The sequence below is a fragment of the Salmo salar genome, chromosome ssa03 (genome assembly GCF_905237065.1).
Source record: "Salmo salar chromosome ssa03, Ssal_v3.1, whole genome shotgun sequence".
In the NCBI taxonomy this organism is placed as follows: Eukaryota; Metazoa; Chordata; class Actinopteri; order Salmoniformes; family Salmonidae; genus Salmo; species Salmo salar.
In genome coordinates this window covers 9,579,187-9,594,705 of record NC_059444.1, presented here as the reverse complement: position 1 = coordinate 9,594,705, position 15,519 = coordinate 9,579,187, and the positions used below count along the sequence as shown (strand labels likewise).

The window sequence follows — 15,519 nt, the reverse complement described above, 5'->3', positions numbered from 1 at the left end:
AAATGTGTAATTTTTGTGAGGAGTATGAGAGGAAAAATACAGGTCAGTTGAAAATAGCGGCCAGTCTTCCCACAGATGGATGTGATGGAGTGTTGAGAGGTGCAGTAGTGACGTGAGCAGTCTGGCTCGACTAAAGTGTGAACAGACAGGTATAAAATCACAGTTTGTTGAAGGAGAAAAAGCCTCCTGAGAACTTGGAAGTGCTAGCACAACATCACAACCCACCCCCCTTCCACAGCTGTGACAGATTACCTACACACACACACACACACACACACACACACACACACACACACACACACACACACACACACACACACGAAAGGCTTATACACACACAAACACACACGCACTTGCTGTTTCTCTGTCATTAGTTTTGATATGTTGTAGGTTTAAATAGTATTTACCAGTGTCCTATACAGGTTTAAATAGTATTTACCAGTGTCCTATACAGGTTTAAATAGTATTTACCAGTGTCCTATACAGGTTTAAATAGTATTTACCAGTGTCCTATACAGGTTTAAATAGTATTTACCAGTGTCCTATACAGGTTTAAATAGTATTTACCAGTGTTCTATACAGGTTTAAATAGTATTTACCAGTGTTCTATACAGGTTTAAATAGTATTTACCAGTGTTCTATACAGGTTTAAATAGTATTTACCAGTGTTCTATACAGGTTTAAATAGTATTTACCAGTGTTCTATACAGGTTTAAATAGTATTTACCAGTGTTCTATACAGGTTTAAATAGTATTTACCAGTGTCCTATACAGGTTTAAATAGTATTTACCAGTGTTCTATACAGGTTTAAATAGTATTTACCAGTGTTCTATACAGGTTTAAATAGTATTTACCCGTGTCCTATACAGGTTTAAATAGTATTTACCAGTGTCCTATGCCTCCACATCCTGCAGAGCAACAGTCAAGCGTTTGCTGCTCTCTAGTGGTGATTCTGGCTCCACTATCGTTCTCCATGTGTTGCCATTTCAAAGGTTTCTTATTTATGAAAGACCTTCATTTATTTGATTGTTTGATTGTCAAAATCAAATAAGTATTTCTGATCATCGTAAGGGTTGCAAAATTCCTAGAACTTTCAATAAATTCACTGGTTTTCCTGAAATCCCGGTTGGAGGATTCATGGAATCAGGAGGGAATAAGCAGGAAATGCCGAATCATCCAACCAGGATTTCTGAAAAACCACGACATGTGTTTAAAGTTCCTGGATTTTTGCAACCCTAGTCATAATAACAATGTTTTGTTTAGCATTATAAATTAACCCCACAGTGTTGCGAGCATCATGAAGATATGCTTCTACTTTGCAATATACCATATTATGGAGAACACCGCCATAGATTTTGAAAAGGCTCAGAAAAGGTTATTGTTTTTCCGGCCTCCCGAGTGGCGCAGCGGTCAAAGGCGCTAGAGGCGTCACTACAGACCCGGGTCCGATCCCAGGGTGTGTCGCAGCTGGCTGCAACTGGGAGACCCATGAGGCGGCGTACAATTGGCTCAGCGTCGTCTGTGTAAGGGGAGGGTTTGACCGGCCGGGATGTCCTTGTCCCATCGCGCTCTAGCGACTCCTTGTGGCGGACCGGGCGCATGCACGCTGACTTCAGTTGCCAGCTGTATGGTGTTTTCTTCCGACACATTGGTGTGAGTGCCTTCCAGGTTAAGTGAGCAGTGTCTCAAGAAGCAGTGCGGCTTGGCGGGGTCGTGTTTCAGAGGACGTATGGCTCTCGACCTTTCGCCTCTCCCGAGTCCGTACGGGAGTTGCAGCGATGGGACAAGACTGTAACTACCAATTGGATATCACGACAAATGAGTATTTAAAAATAAAAAAAGTTCTTATTTTCAAGGAAGCTAAGATCCTTTGATGTCTGCCTAAAAATGCTCCATATGTTTCATAACAGTGTTTTGGCTAGTGTCTTGTTCTACAGTATGATCTGCTGGTGGTAACATCACAACAGATGATGCTAACAAGTTGAACAAAATCAAAGAAAGCTGGTTCTATCGTCTGCACCCACCAGGACAATCTAGAGCCCATTCTGGATAAGCAGATCTTCAAGATGCTCAATAGCATAGAGACCAACACCAACCACGGTATCTGCTTGGAGCAACGCAGTGCAATGGCAGACATATTTATATTAGCTATGAGAAAACAGAATGTTTCCGCAGATCCTTTTTACCTTATGTTATGAGGCTTTTTAACAAGATCGTTTTTTTTTAAATATCCATTGATGATTTCTTGTTTGTGTATTTATTGGTGTTGTACTGTATGTATTAGCTGGTGCAACATTTTCCCTTTAAGGGATTATTAAAGTACTATTTTATCTAAACTGACCCTATAGGATCCTTACAGATTAATCACACAATACTGTACCTATACCACCAATGGTTAATTATACAACAACAATATTCTTGTAATAAATGCTTTGTTTCAGTGTAAGACAGCATTTGTTGAAATGTGGATTTTGCGAACAGATGTTTTTATTTTCAACACAATATCTTATGTGATGAAACACATTCATACCCAATACCCAAAACGTATATGTTACAAATTCCAATTTAGCTAGGTGGCTAATGCTAATATTAGCTAGCTGGCTAACGTTAGCTAGGCTAGGGGTTAGGGTTAAAGTTAGGAGTTAGGTTAAAGGTTTAATGTTAGGGGAAGGTTTAGCTAAAAAGGTTAAGGTTAGGGTCAGGGTTAGCTAACATGCTAAGTAGTTGCAAAGTAGCTAAAAGTAGTAAGTAGTCGAAAAGTTGCTAATTACCTGAAATGCTAAAGTTGTACATGATGAGATTCAAACATGCAACCTTTTTGGTTGCTCGACGTTCACGTTACCCATCCACCCCGACCAACCACCCTCTTTCATTTTTGCCTTAAGTAACCTTCTGTGTTATGTAACCATCCCAAATGTAACTTATCATACTAATTTGAGTGTCCCGGATTTCCATTTATTATGTTACGTGTAGTCTATGAGACCAGGCTGAAAGACATAGCAAACATCTTGTCTCTTTTAAAATCTGTGTTCGAAGACGGATTTAAGTCTGTCAATCAATCACACAGCATCATCTGATCTGGGAATTTGCAGTGTGCCAGGCTTTTATGAGAGACAATTGTCATCTAAAGCAGCATTGGTTTGGTTGTTTTCATTTGAGATTTGTACTGTAAGCCACATTGGTACTTGTGCTGACTCATTGACTTCGCTGTTTAACAGGAAGAAGCGAACAAGCCTATAGGCCTAATGGCTGACAGCTTGCCTCAGTCACTACCACTCTGCTGGTCATTGTCTCTGTCCTTTCATCTGGACTTTCATGAGAAAACAAGCGCTGTGGAGGCCAGGATAGTGACTCTGCTCATAGTTGAAATGGGTCTCCTCCGTTTTGCATATGACACAACTATTGAGACTGTTTTCTACATTATTAATGCACTGTTGTGTTTTTTCTTCAGCAGTGCACAATGTTTGGACCGTTGATGTTCACAATGCATTCTGGGAACATAACAGAAGTTGACTGAGTTTAGCAAGTAAAAGCATGAACTTGCAAGAATAAGGCAGTGATCTCTGTGATTCCCTTTCAAAATAAAAGACCTGCGATGAAACTGGTACAAAATGATACAAATGGTTGAAATGCATACCAAACGTGTAGTAGTAAATGCCATGCTGAACAGAGTTATTTTTTTTTTCAATTGCAATAATTATTGGTCACTGTTTCACCGCCAGGTGATCTCTCATTAAACCGTCAATACAGGCTAAGATCACACGCACAGCGGAACTCAGTTGCAATCATTATTGGCCACCGTATTACCGGTCCTGCTTACAGCAAGGTCATGTGCAGGCTTGTCTGTTTGACAATCATTCCATGCAACCAAAATAAAGTATTTCTTTGTTTACCACGACAAATCTACTCTGGCAATTTACCTTACACATTTGAAACATTGAAAACTCATTAGTAGCCACCTACACATTTTAAACAATGAAAATCCATTAGTAATCACCTACACATTTTAAACAATGAAAACCCATTAGTAATCACCTACACATTTTAAACAATGAAAACTCATTAGTAATCACCTACACATTTTAAACATTGAGAACTCATTAGTAATCACCTACACATTTTGAACAATGAAAACTCATTAATAATCACCAACACATTTTAAACATTAAAAACTCATTAGTAAACACCAACACATGTTTCGTTTTTAGTTTATGTAATCCATCCATTACAACTTGGCCTAATGAAATAGGACTATGATTGAAAAATATATTATTCCTGAACTGTCCACATTTTAAATTTGAAACTGACTCAAGCCATTCAGGTTTGTATTATATTTTTTATTCAAATAAAAATGTAGTCTAATAAAATTAATTTTAGTGGCAGAAATATTATATATTATAAAATACAAAAATAATAGTTCTGATATCAGTAATGCCACAGATGTTGAGATACTGTGCCTTAGGTTGAAATTAAATGTTTGATATATACTCCATTATTTCTATGAGTATTTTAAATTCACTAATTAAAAGCCTCCTTTTCGACGCTCAAATAGGTCGTCATTCATAAGGGCATTACGTAATATTTGAAAAGTCATAAGTGAGCTTAAAGGATACCACTGTACCCTAAGCCTGTAGGTGCGCTAAATAAGCCCCTTTTATGATTTTATGGTTTTAAAAAAAAAAATCTGATTTGACAACCAAACATTGACATTTCATTTGTAAGCAGTCAATTGTAATTTCTTTTGTAATTTAAAAAAAGTTGCAGGTGTGTGGGATTAATTTGATTACTTCTAATAAAAGAGAAACCACTACCCTGATCTTGGTAATGTTAGTAGGAAAGTATGTCACAAGGTGAGACCCAAATGCAGACACAGGCGGCAGATGGTTGGAGTTTAAGATGTTTAATAAATCCAAAGGCAATAGGCAAGAGAATGGTCGTGGACAGGCAAAAGGTCATAACCAGATCAGAGTCCAGGAGGTACTGTAAGGGAGTGCGTAACTGGCGACAGGGAAGTCAGGTGCAGGAGAGCAAAACTGGGTAATCAACGGAGCAGTTTTATTCTAAAAACCACCGGTAACCAGAACAAAAATGGGTACAATACCCATCGCGCACCAGAGACGACGTGCACATACACTTACAATAAACAATTCCGCACAAAGACATGGGGGGAACAGAAGGTTAAATATACAACATGTAATGAGGGAAATTGAGACCAGGTGTGTGAGAAAACAAGACAAAACAAATGGAAAATGGATCGATGATGGCTAGAAGACCGGCGATGCTGACCTCCGAGTGCCGCCCGAACAAGGAGAGGAACCGACTTCGGCGGAAGTCGTGACAGGTACAGAGTAGCTGGCCAGGCAGGCAGAATGGTCAGGCAGGCGGTAACAGATTCCAGAACCGGCAAGGGTCAAAACCAGGAGGACTAGAAAAAGGAGAAAAGGCAACGCAGGAAAACTGGTAGGCTTGGACATACAAGATGAACTGGCACAGAGTGATAGGAAACACAGGGATAAATACACTGGGGAAAACAAGCGACACCTGAAGGGGGTGGAGACAATAATGAGGACAGGTGAAACAGATCAGGGTGTGACAGAAAGAGGATGTTGTTGGCATCTTGTGCGTGGTTGGTTAGTGAGTTGATCTCTCATAGTGCATCCACTGTCTCTAAGCAGTCATTTTAAATATTTTTTAAATGAGCAGTCACATTAAATATTACTACTAAAATTGACTGACTATTACAATGTATCCAAAATCCATTTGTTCATGTATTAGTTATTAATTAACTATGTTAGGATACATTTAGTCAACAACAAATGTGTCATTTTGTCAAATGGTGGGTGTAGCTGGTGCATGGAAGTCAGGCGCAGGAGAGCAGAGATGAGTGGACAAAGCACTTTACTGAGGCAATATTGAATATAACGCAACCGCGTCACAAAAACAAATGCCCAAAGAACAAGTGAGGCAGCACAAAGTATCACAACCAAGTACAAAGTACCGGCTGCCACAAAGCACGGGTGTAAAACAAAACCCCAGTTTTCTGAATTTACTCTGAGAATGTTTCATATGCATATCAGTGAGACTTTGACTGATAAGCACATGTGATTTAGCTTCACCCTTTTACTGGCAATACTGAATATAGTCATCATACTGGTTAAACAGGAAGGTCCCCTGGTAAATATGGACCTAAACTATGGTTCCTACACTGTAACAGCAATATGTATGTTCCATAAGAAAAATCCAGGGGTGTATTCACTAGGAACCAAGGTGTGAGACAAGTTAATATACTATAATATATATTGAAACTTTTCCGTATTTTCGATCATGTTTGCCTTCACAATTAATGAACAGTGTTCATTTTACACAGTTCACAGGATAGTACTCTTATTTTGGAGGAAAAAAAACGAACCGGAAGTGCTTCGTTACTGTTGTAGCGGTCATAGCGCCAAGCCGAAAATCGCACTGTCAACGTCAGACAAACACCCCAAAAAACTGATTAAAAGACAGCTTAGAAAAACGTAAGAAATATGGACGACGACGTGTTGACAACTTTGAAAATATTGATAATTGGTGAGAGTGGTGTCGGAAAGTCAAGGTAAGATAGTCTTTGTTTTGAAGTTTTGCTCACTACAGGAAGGCTATTTTGCCTACTAACGTTATCTTGAGCTAACGTCAGCTACACTGTAACTTTTCTTAGTTAACACATTAGCTAACGTTAGCTGTATAACCAGCTGTATCCGTTTGTCCTTTGAATTGGAAATGAAAATCTCTTTCCTACACTTGCTTTTTATCATCTTACTTGATGATTATTTAAATATTTGCTGGCAAATTGCTAGCTACGTGTTAGTTAGTTATCTTTGTCTAGCAGAACCAGTATCTGGGCAAACGAGACGACGAGTAACGTTAGCTTTCTCGGCACAGAGGAGTTCTTGTCACATCCTTCTCGTTTGCCCAGATACTGGTTGATCTACTAGCTAGCTATCTGGAACTGGTGGTGTGTGGCAAACCCACCCCAGCCCTTGTTAGTTACTAACTAAATAGTTTTTCTAGGTTGTGGGCTAGGTAGCCTATATCTGGTGTGTCAGTGTTAAAATGCCTGCTCTCAGACATGGTGTTGCCCTTCTATCCCCAAACAGTCTTCTCCTGAGATTCACAGATGATACTTTTGACCCAGAGCTAGCAGCAACCATAGGTAAGTCTAAAGGATCTCCACCATCAAAGGAGTATGCCCCAGTGCACTGTTAATGGGAAGGGGAAAACACAGAATTCCCACTCTAACAGCAGTTTTGACACCGTTGCTAGGCCAATGTGACAATGGAATGTTGTTATGTCACACATTAGGCTATTCATATTTATGGTTCACCACTTGAGTCTGCTCCTGCCTCCCTCTTTTTGATGCAGGTGTGGATTTCAAAGTAAAAACAATTGCAGTGGATGGGAACAGTGCCAAGCTTGCTATTTGGGTAAGTGTATGAAAATGTAATGTATTATTCAAACTGTAGTTAGGCTGATTTTCTTAGGTGTGGCTAATGTACGCTGTGAAGTGAACACCAGGAAATTCACATTCTTAAAGAAACAATCTGCAGTGCAAACAAAAACCAAGTTGCCACTGTTTTGGTAAATAACTGATGGTGAACCAGTATCTATGTGTTATAGACCTCTAATGCCCAGAAAGCTCTGACTCACTCTCATTCACCAGCTCTGCAAGCATTATAATGTAAAAATAAGTATCACCAAATAAGGAGTTTCACTGAGCAGCGATTTTCATTTATTACGGCTGGTATGTACTTCCAACAAAGGTCAAAATAAAATGTACAAGCAACTAAAAAATGCCTGTTGTAGACTTCTGACCTGTGTGTGGCAGTAATGAGTGATTTACATTGGAGGTGCTAAACAGGCTTATTTTTTTTCGGGTGCAAGTATGTTTTTTATTTAGACCTTTTGTTGGAAGTACATACCAGTTGTAACAGGAGTAAATGAAGATGGTTGCTCAACAAAACTCCATATTTGGTGATAAACAAACATATATATTTTTTAAGTTTGTTGAATCAGAGCTTTCTGAGCGTTTTATAACGCACAGATACTTGTTCAGGTACGGATAAATGTAACCACTCTCAGCAACATAGGCATAGCATCATAGGCATATAGCTATGGACTGACCATCTATGATATCAAAATTAGTTTTGAGGCTAAACAGTGTTTTTTTTGTTTACAGTTACTTTGTTTAACAACATCCACTTTGTTCAGGTGTTTTAAAAGACACTGAAAAACATATGTTTGTTTTGCTCCAACATTAGGGTTGTTTTCAGCAGGCACAAAAAAAGGTTTTGAAAATGAGTCAATACACGCATTTTGATTTCGTCTGTCCAAACCAGACGCAAAAAGGACATGCTGGTTAAAATATGAGCCTGAACCAATTCATTTGGCTGCAGGTTTGAAATACACATGAAACGTTAATGGACATTTAGCCAACTAGCTGTTGCTAGCTAGTTTGACCTGGGGGTTGGACATTGGGTTGTTATTTTACCTGAAATGCAAATTGTCATTTTCTGATTCTTTTACGCAACGCGACTGTCCTTGAGTCCATGTTATTGTACATTTAGATAGGAGGTAACCTATGTTTCAAAATGTTTGTTCCTTTCCTGCCCCTGAATACATCCCAGGATGTACTATTTCAGAAGAACTACGTACAGTGCCTTCAGAAAGTATTCACACCCCTTGACTTGTTCCACATTTTGTTGTTACAGCCTGAGTTTTAAATTGAGACTTTGTGTCCCTGGCCTACAAAACATTACCCCATAATGTCAAAGTTGAATTATGTGAGTCATGAAGTATTCAACCCCTTTGTTATAAGCAAGCCTAAATTAGCTTAGGAATAAACATTTGCTTAACAAGTCACAATAAGTTGCATGGACTCACTCTGTGTGCAATAATGGTGTTTAAAATTATTTTTTAATGACTACCTCATCTCTGTACCCCACACATACAATTATCTGTAAGGTCCCTTATTCGATCAGTGAATTTCACAGATTCAACCACAAAGACCAGGGAGGTTTTCCGATGCCTTGCAAAGAAGGGCACCTATTGGTAAAAAAATAAATTAAAAGCAGACATTGAATATCCCTTTGAGCATGGTGAAGTTATTAATTACTATTTGGATGGTGTATCAATAGACCCAGTCACTTCAAAGATACAGGTGTCCTTCCTAACTCAGTTGCCGGTGAGGAAAGAAACAGCTCAGTGTTCATTACCATGAGGCCAATGGTGATTTTTTTAAATTTTTTTAACCGTTAGTGTTTAATGGCAGTGATAGGAGAGAACTGAGGATGGATCAACAACATTGTAGTTATTCCGCAATACTTACCTAATTGACAGAGTGAAAAGAAGGAAGCCTGTATAGAATACAAATATTCCAAAACATGCATCCTGTTTGCAACAAGGCAATAAAGTAATATTGCAAAAAAATGCAACAAAGAAATGTACTTTATGTCCTGAATAGAAAGTCTTATGTTTGGTACTCTGTGTTGTATTTCATATTTTCCAGAATGGTGTTGGCTGCATCATGTTATGGGTATGCTTGTCATCGGCAAGGATTAGGGAGTTTTTTTTGTTTTTTTTTTGGTATGAAAAGAAACGGAACCGTGCGAAGCACAGGCAAAATCCTATAGGAAAAGCTGGTTGTCTGCTTTCCAACAGACATTGGGAGACATTCACCTTTCAGCAGGACAATAACCTAAAACCCAAGGTCAAAGATACACTGGAGTTGTTCCCGAGTGGCGCAGAGGTCTAAGGCCCGGCATCTCGGTGAAAGAGGCATCACAACAGTCCCTGGTTCAAATCCAGGCTGTATCACATCCGGCTGTGATTGGGAGTACCATAGGGCGGCGCACAATTGGCAAAGCGTCGTCCGGGTTTGGCCGGGGTAGGCCGTCATTTTAAATAACAATTTGTTCTTAACCTTTATTTAACTAGGCAAGCCAGTTAACTTTTTTTATTTTTTATTTTTTTAACCATGACATTGAATGTTGCTGAGTGGCCTAGTTACACTTTTTGACTTAAATCGGCTTAAAGCTATGGCAAGACTTGAAAATTGCTGTCTAGCCATCATCAACAAACTTGACAGAACAAAGATGTATCATTTTTTTTAAATAATAATTTGCAAATATTGTACAATCCAGGTGTGGAAAGCTCTTAGACTTATCCAGAAAGACTCACAGCTGTATCACTGCCAAAGGTGGCTCTAACATGTATTGACTCAGGGGGTTGAATACTTATCTAATCAAGATAGTGTATGTGTAGATGTTTGACAAAACCATTTTCATCTCACCTTGTAACACAACAAAATGTGGAAGAAGTCAAAGGATGTGACTCCTCCTCCTTTCTGAAGGCACTGTAGAACAGCTTGTTCAAGGATAGAGTTGCACGCACCATGGGATTACACCATGTGATGGCGCTATTGTATAATGTTTCGCATAGAGAAGATATGACAGTGGAAGGTTGGCCTCCCAAAGTGAAATCCACGACCCTAGCAGGACCTGGGAAGATTGACTTGTTTTTGTATTTACTAAACGTGAAGCTCTTCAAAGTCTCATCAAAATTTGATAATTGTGACTCATCAACATTTTTTAATTTCATAAACTAATTGAAAGGTTGTGTTAATACTCCTATCCATAATGCTGCGTGTTGATACTTTCTACGAAGTTAATTCCTCTTGACGCTGGCATGGCATGGGTAACCGTTTCTGTGTTCAATGCTGAAGATTGACACACTGCTTTCTCTCATTGACACTGGTTGTTGTTGACTTTTGGGCCTGTTAGGACACAGCAGGACAGGAGAGGTTCCGGACCCTGACGCCCAGCTACTACCGTGGTGCACAGGGAGTCATACTGGGTGAGTGTTTGTTTGACCAACAGTGGTTAACACATAGTATCACGTCTGGAGCCGTATGTACCAAGCATGCTGATCTAGGATCAGGTTCCTCCTGTCCATACAATCTTCTACATGATGATGTAAAATGACAAAGCAGTCATACTCTGAGAAGCCCTTGGTCTCCCAAAAATGAGGTGCCTATTTCAAATACTCCGTTCAACTCACATTCTCAATTCTGAACCTCTAGTACTGTGGACCTCCACACTATGATTTCAGTACCCCCCCCCTGCGCGCTTGTATAACACATTTTAATTGTAGATATTGATGAGGTACAGACACTTAATCTCCTCTCTTTTGCTGTTAGTGTACGATGTCACTAAACGGGACACGTTCACGAGGCTGGAGAACTGGCTGAACGAACTGGAGACGTACTGCACACGGAACGACCTCGTCAAAATGCTGGTTGGGAACAAGATTGATAAGGAGGTGGGTGTCCCAGTGCATCGTGGGTCACTACCTGTCTGGCATGAATCTGTTTTTGAGCTGTGCTTCTCTTATATTGTCACCTAGCTGCCATTGTTCTCTCCAGTGTTGAATGGAACAAATAAAGTTGTATCACTTAGCAATGTTTTGTGTTGCTGGTATTGTATCTGATGCTGTTACAAATTCCACAGGCTTAACACCTGTTATGTGAACCCATTGTTGAATTTGACAATTCAGTTTTTTTGTTTCAGGAAAACCGTGTAGTTGACCGAAACGAAGGCCTTAAGTTCGCAAGGAAACACTCCATGCTTTTTATTGGTAAGTTCTTTGGTCTTTGTAAAATAGCTGGGCGTCTGAGTAAAAGAACCCGGATACTCAAGTTAATGGGGTCTACTACATAAAGATCTCTTTCACCGTTTGGTGAGTAAATACCAGTTGGACACTAGCTTTTACAACAGTGTGCAGACTCTTGAATTTGAGCACAGATGTCATCCTGTAACTCTCCTTTTGACATTCCTAATCTCCACTGTCAGCACAACACTGAAGGATGCAGCCCTTCCAGGAGAATTGCATTACGATCGCAAATCTGCAGTCAATCATCTATCAAACCCATGTCTACTTTTGTTTCTATTTCCCAGCTCCATTTGACTCCTGAAATTAGGTTATAGCATTTCTGAAGACTTTCCATTTTAGAATGACTAAATTAAAGGTTTTGGAAAAGGTTTATGGAAAAGGGTAATGTTTTTGTTTCTATGTGCCGTGTAGGCTACACAGTGCCCAGTGTGGTGTGTGTGTGTGTGTATATATGACTTTTTCTTGATGCGAACGTTCATATTTTATGAACGCTGAATGTGTATGTCTACACATGTCAATCTAAATTACCCAAATCAAGATCATCATCATATGTCAGAAAATCAAGATTAAAGATATCTCCTTAGAAAATGACCTTAATGTATGGACTGGGTGAATCAGACATCACTCTGTGGGGGAAGAAACCCATCCCAGTCCGACGTTGTAACTTGTCATGCACACATTTTGTCGCATTAAAAATCAGCTACTGGGACTTAAACTGAAATAGTCTGAAAACGTATAGCCGCTGTCACTTTTGCTCCCATTTTATTCGAAACGGACCTAAAATAGTTTTGAAGTGAGTTTTTGTTGATGCATCCCCCTAACACTAATGTGCTCTTCAACCCTGGCAGAGGCCAGTGCTAAAACGCGGGATGGTGTCCAGTGTGCCTTCGAGGAGCTGGTGGAGAAGATTCTCCAGACTCCAGGGCTTTGGGAAAGCAACGCCCAGCCCCGGGGCGTCCAGCTGGAGGACCAGGAGCAGCGCGGGGCTGGAGGCTGTGGAGGATATTGCTCCGTACTGTAAACCGGAACCATCCCATACGGCATATTGGAAACCAGAACCTGAGAAGGATATTAAGAGTCCGTTAATATACTGTGTGTGTTTATATACTGAGACACGACAAGGGTTCATCTGCACCTTCCGAGGTCTCGGTAGAAAGGGACTTTGCGGTTTGCACTCTTCCTGTACCGCCAGTCAGTTGTCACAGTGCATTACGTTGTGTTGAAAACAACACAGTTGATATTCATCATGTATAAAATATCATGCTAAAGGAGGTACATTTTGTTTTAGCTATCAAGTTTGTTGTTAACCACACCAAGTCACATATACGTCTTGTCGAACACATCATGGTGAAATGGGAAATGTCTTCTCTACAATATAATAGTTAATACCTTCTGCTACACGTTTATGCAATACATTATGAATATGATCAATACATCATGTCAAATACCTACCAAGTTATACCGCAAATACCTTCGCTATTTATGTCAAGTTTTCTACTTGATGAGTAGATCTGCATGCCTTAACTATGGTTACCGTAGGACCAATAGATGAAGGGAGACTCCTTCCATGTGGGGTGGGGCTTCAGACCTTCCACGCGCCTTCACTTTGTCCTAGCTAGTGTTTGTAGGCCTATAACCCCCCCCCCCCTCCCCCAATAAGCAATTCGTAACAGCTGACAGGCATTCATCACCACGCATTGTGTGTCTAGTCATAGACATTTAACATGGACGTTGTGTGTACGCTTCACAGTTGGTTTTACCAACGTATCCCACTGGTTGACAACAATTGTAATATATATATATTTTTTTTTTATCCCCTTCCATTTTATTTACTTGGTAATTTCTCTATTCCAAGCTGTTAAATATTTATATTTTCTTCCACTTTTTATTTCCTGATGTGGGAACATGCATGCAATGCTTTACGTCTTGGCACGCCCAGTCCATGTGGCGTTGATATAGCCTAGTGATGTGCCTATCCATAGGTGTTACTGGCGCAAATGTTGAAGGGGGAAAGAAAGTTACGTTTATTATTAAAGCTATTGCGAAATAAACTTTTTTCTCTCGCTCTTTAAAAAAAAAATAATAATAAAAGCTTGGTTTCATTCTGACCTAGCTGGACCTTCAATCAAGCAAGCCTTCTTATTACATAATGGTTGTTAGTTCAAGCATGCTTATGGATGTTCAGTAGATCCTGTGGTCTGGAAAAGGGATGAATTTACATGGATCAGCCCAACAGTTTTCTCTCATGCCTGTCTAGTTGTTACACCACATGTACATATATCTTGCTACACATGTTACACCACACGTACATGCAAAAAGTCATTGTCAAAACAGATTTGAGTCTGTATATCTGTAGCAAGATATACAGTATGTTGGTTGCATGTTTAGCTATTTTGAATTTTAAATAATTATCCTGTTTATTTGTTGTATCTTCAGTTTGTCTGACTTTTTTTTTTTAAGTCGGTGTGTTTTCCATCCATGAATCACCTTATGAATATCTATAACATTCAAATGACACATTGTAAGTGGTGTTGTGCTCGGTCATGACATGGACATTTTGTATCATTTCAAACTGAAATAAAAGACAATGGGAAGAAGAGGAATGTTCTGGTTTTGAGTTTGTTGTTCGAGTAGCCTCGAGAGCACTATTTCTTTACTGCAATAGGCTATTTTTACGAGCTGAATGTTTGTTGTGAGGAATGCGCATACCGGTATTCTTTAACTATTTGTTTTCTTATGGCAATCATATCTTTTTAATACAGTCCAAAGGTCCTTATTTGTTGAACTGTATTGAATGTCAATGTTAGCTATACCTAACCAAACTCTATCTACAGTATCTATACTGAGTACAAAAAATTAAGAACACTTTCCTGATATTGAGCTGCACCCCCCCTCCCCCCCCCTCCCACCCCCGTGCACCTGGCACCTACTTCCATACCCTGATCAAAGGCACTTAAATATTTTGTCTTGCCCATTCACACCCTGAATGGCACACATACACAATCCATGTCTCCAGGCTTAAAGATCCTTCTTTAACATGTCTCCTCCTCTTCATCTACACTGATTGAAGTGGATTTAACAAGTGACACCAATAAGGGATCATAGCTTTCACCTGGTCAGTCTATGTCATGGAAAGAGCACTGTTCATAATGTATTGTCCACTCAATGGATAGATATGAGAACCTTTCCTGATAAACTTCTACTGATCTAGCTCAACATGCAAGACTTGGAACACACTACTCGTGATGTCACCAAAGCAGGAGAAAGGAACCAGTGGAAAATGCTACTAAACTATGTTTTAGGGTATTGTCTCAGAGCCCAATGTATGATTATGTGCGTATCTTCAGTGTCAGGAGAATGTCCCCAAAATGCATCATGATAAGTCCACTCTGTCAGATGACAAAGGCTTCCCATGTCCTCCATCCAGGCAATACAGTGATTTTCTTAAACCAGTTTAACTAGCAGATGTATGGTTGTGCAGCCTTAAAACTCATTCTATAAGACCAAGACAGAAGTGGTTTCTGAGCAAAAACAAAATGCATGTGTCATCATTTTTAGTGAGGTATAGCCTAGTGGGATAGGATTAGCAAGAGAAGTTGAAAACGTGTCACATTTATTTATTCAAATGTATTAATTCAAAAGTATTTCCACTGCTATGTTGTGATAATATTTGTACCTAGGATACAAATCCAGTCTTTTAAAGTGAATATAACAAGTCATTGAGAATTTTTCTTAAATAGTCCTAGTCAAAAATATAATTCTCATGTAATCAAATATATCTCACGGTTACAATAAAAAATACACACATTGCC

At 39.4% G+C, this 15,519-nt stretch overlaps 1 protein-coding gene across 1 annotated transcript; it reads left to right on the top strand.

The window, feature by feature from the left end:
* The first annotated feature begins 6,451 nt into the window (after positions 1-6,451).
* Positions 6,452-14,304, top strand: rab18 (Ras-related protein Rab-18). The gene is given in 7 exon segments (NM_001139788.1): positions 6,452-6,596; positions 7,138-7,193; positions 7,403-7,464; positions 10,819-10,891; positions 11,235-11,356; positions 11,605-11,671; positions 12,556-14,304. Coding segments are annotated over 7 exon segments (621 nt in total). The 5' UTR covers positions 6,452-6,528; the 3' UTR covers positions 12,729-14,304.
* Positions 14,305-15,519: the final 1,215 nt, after the last annotated feature.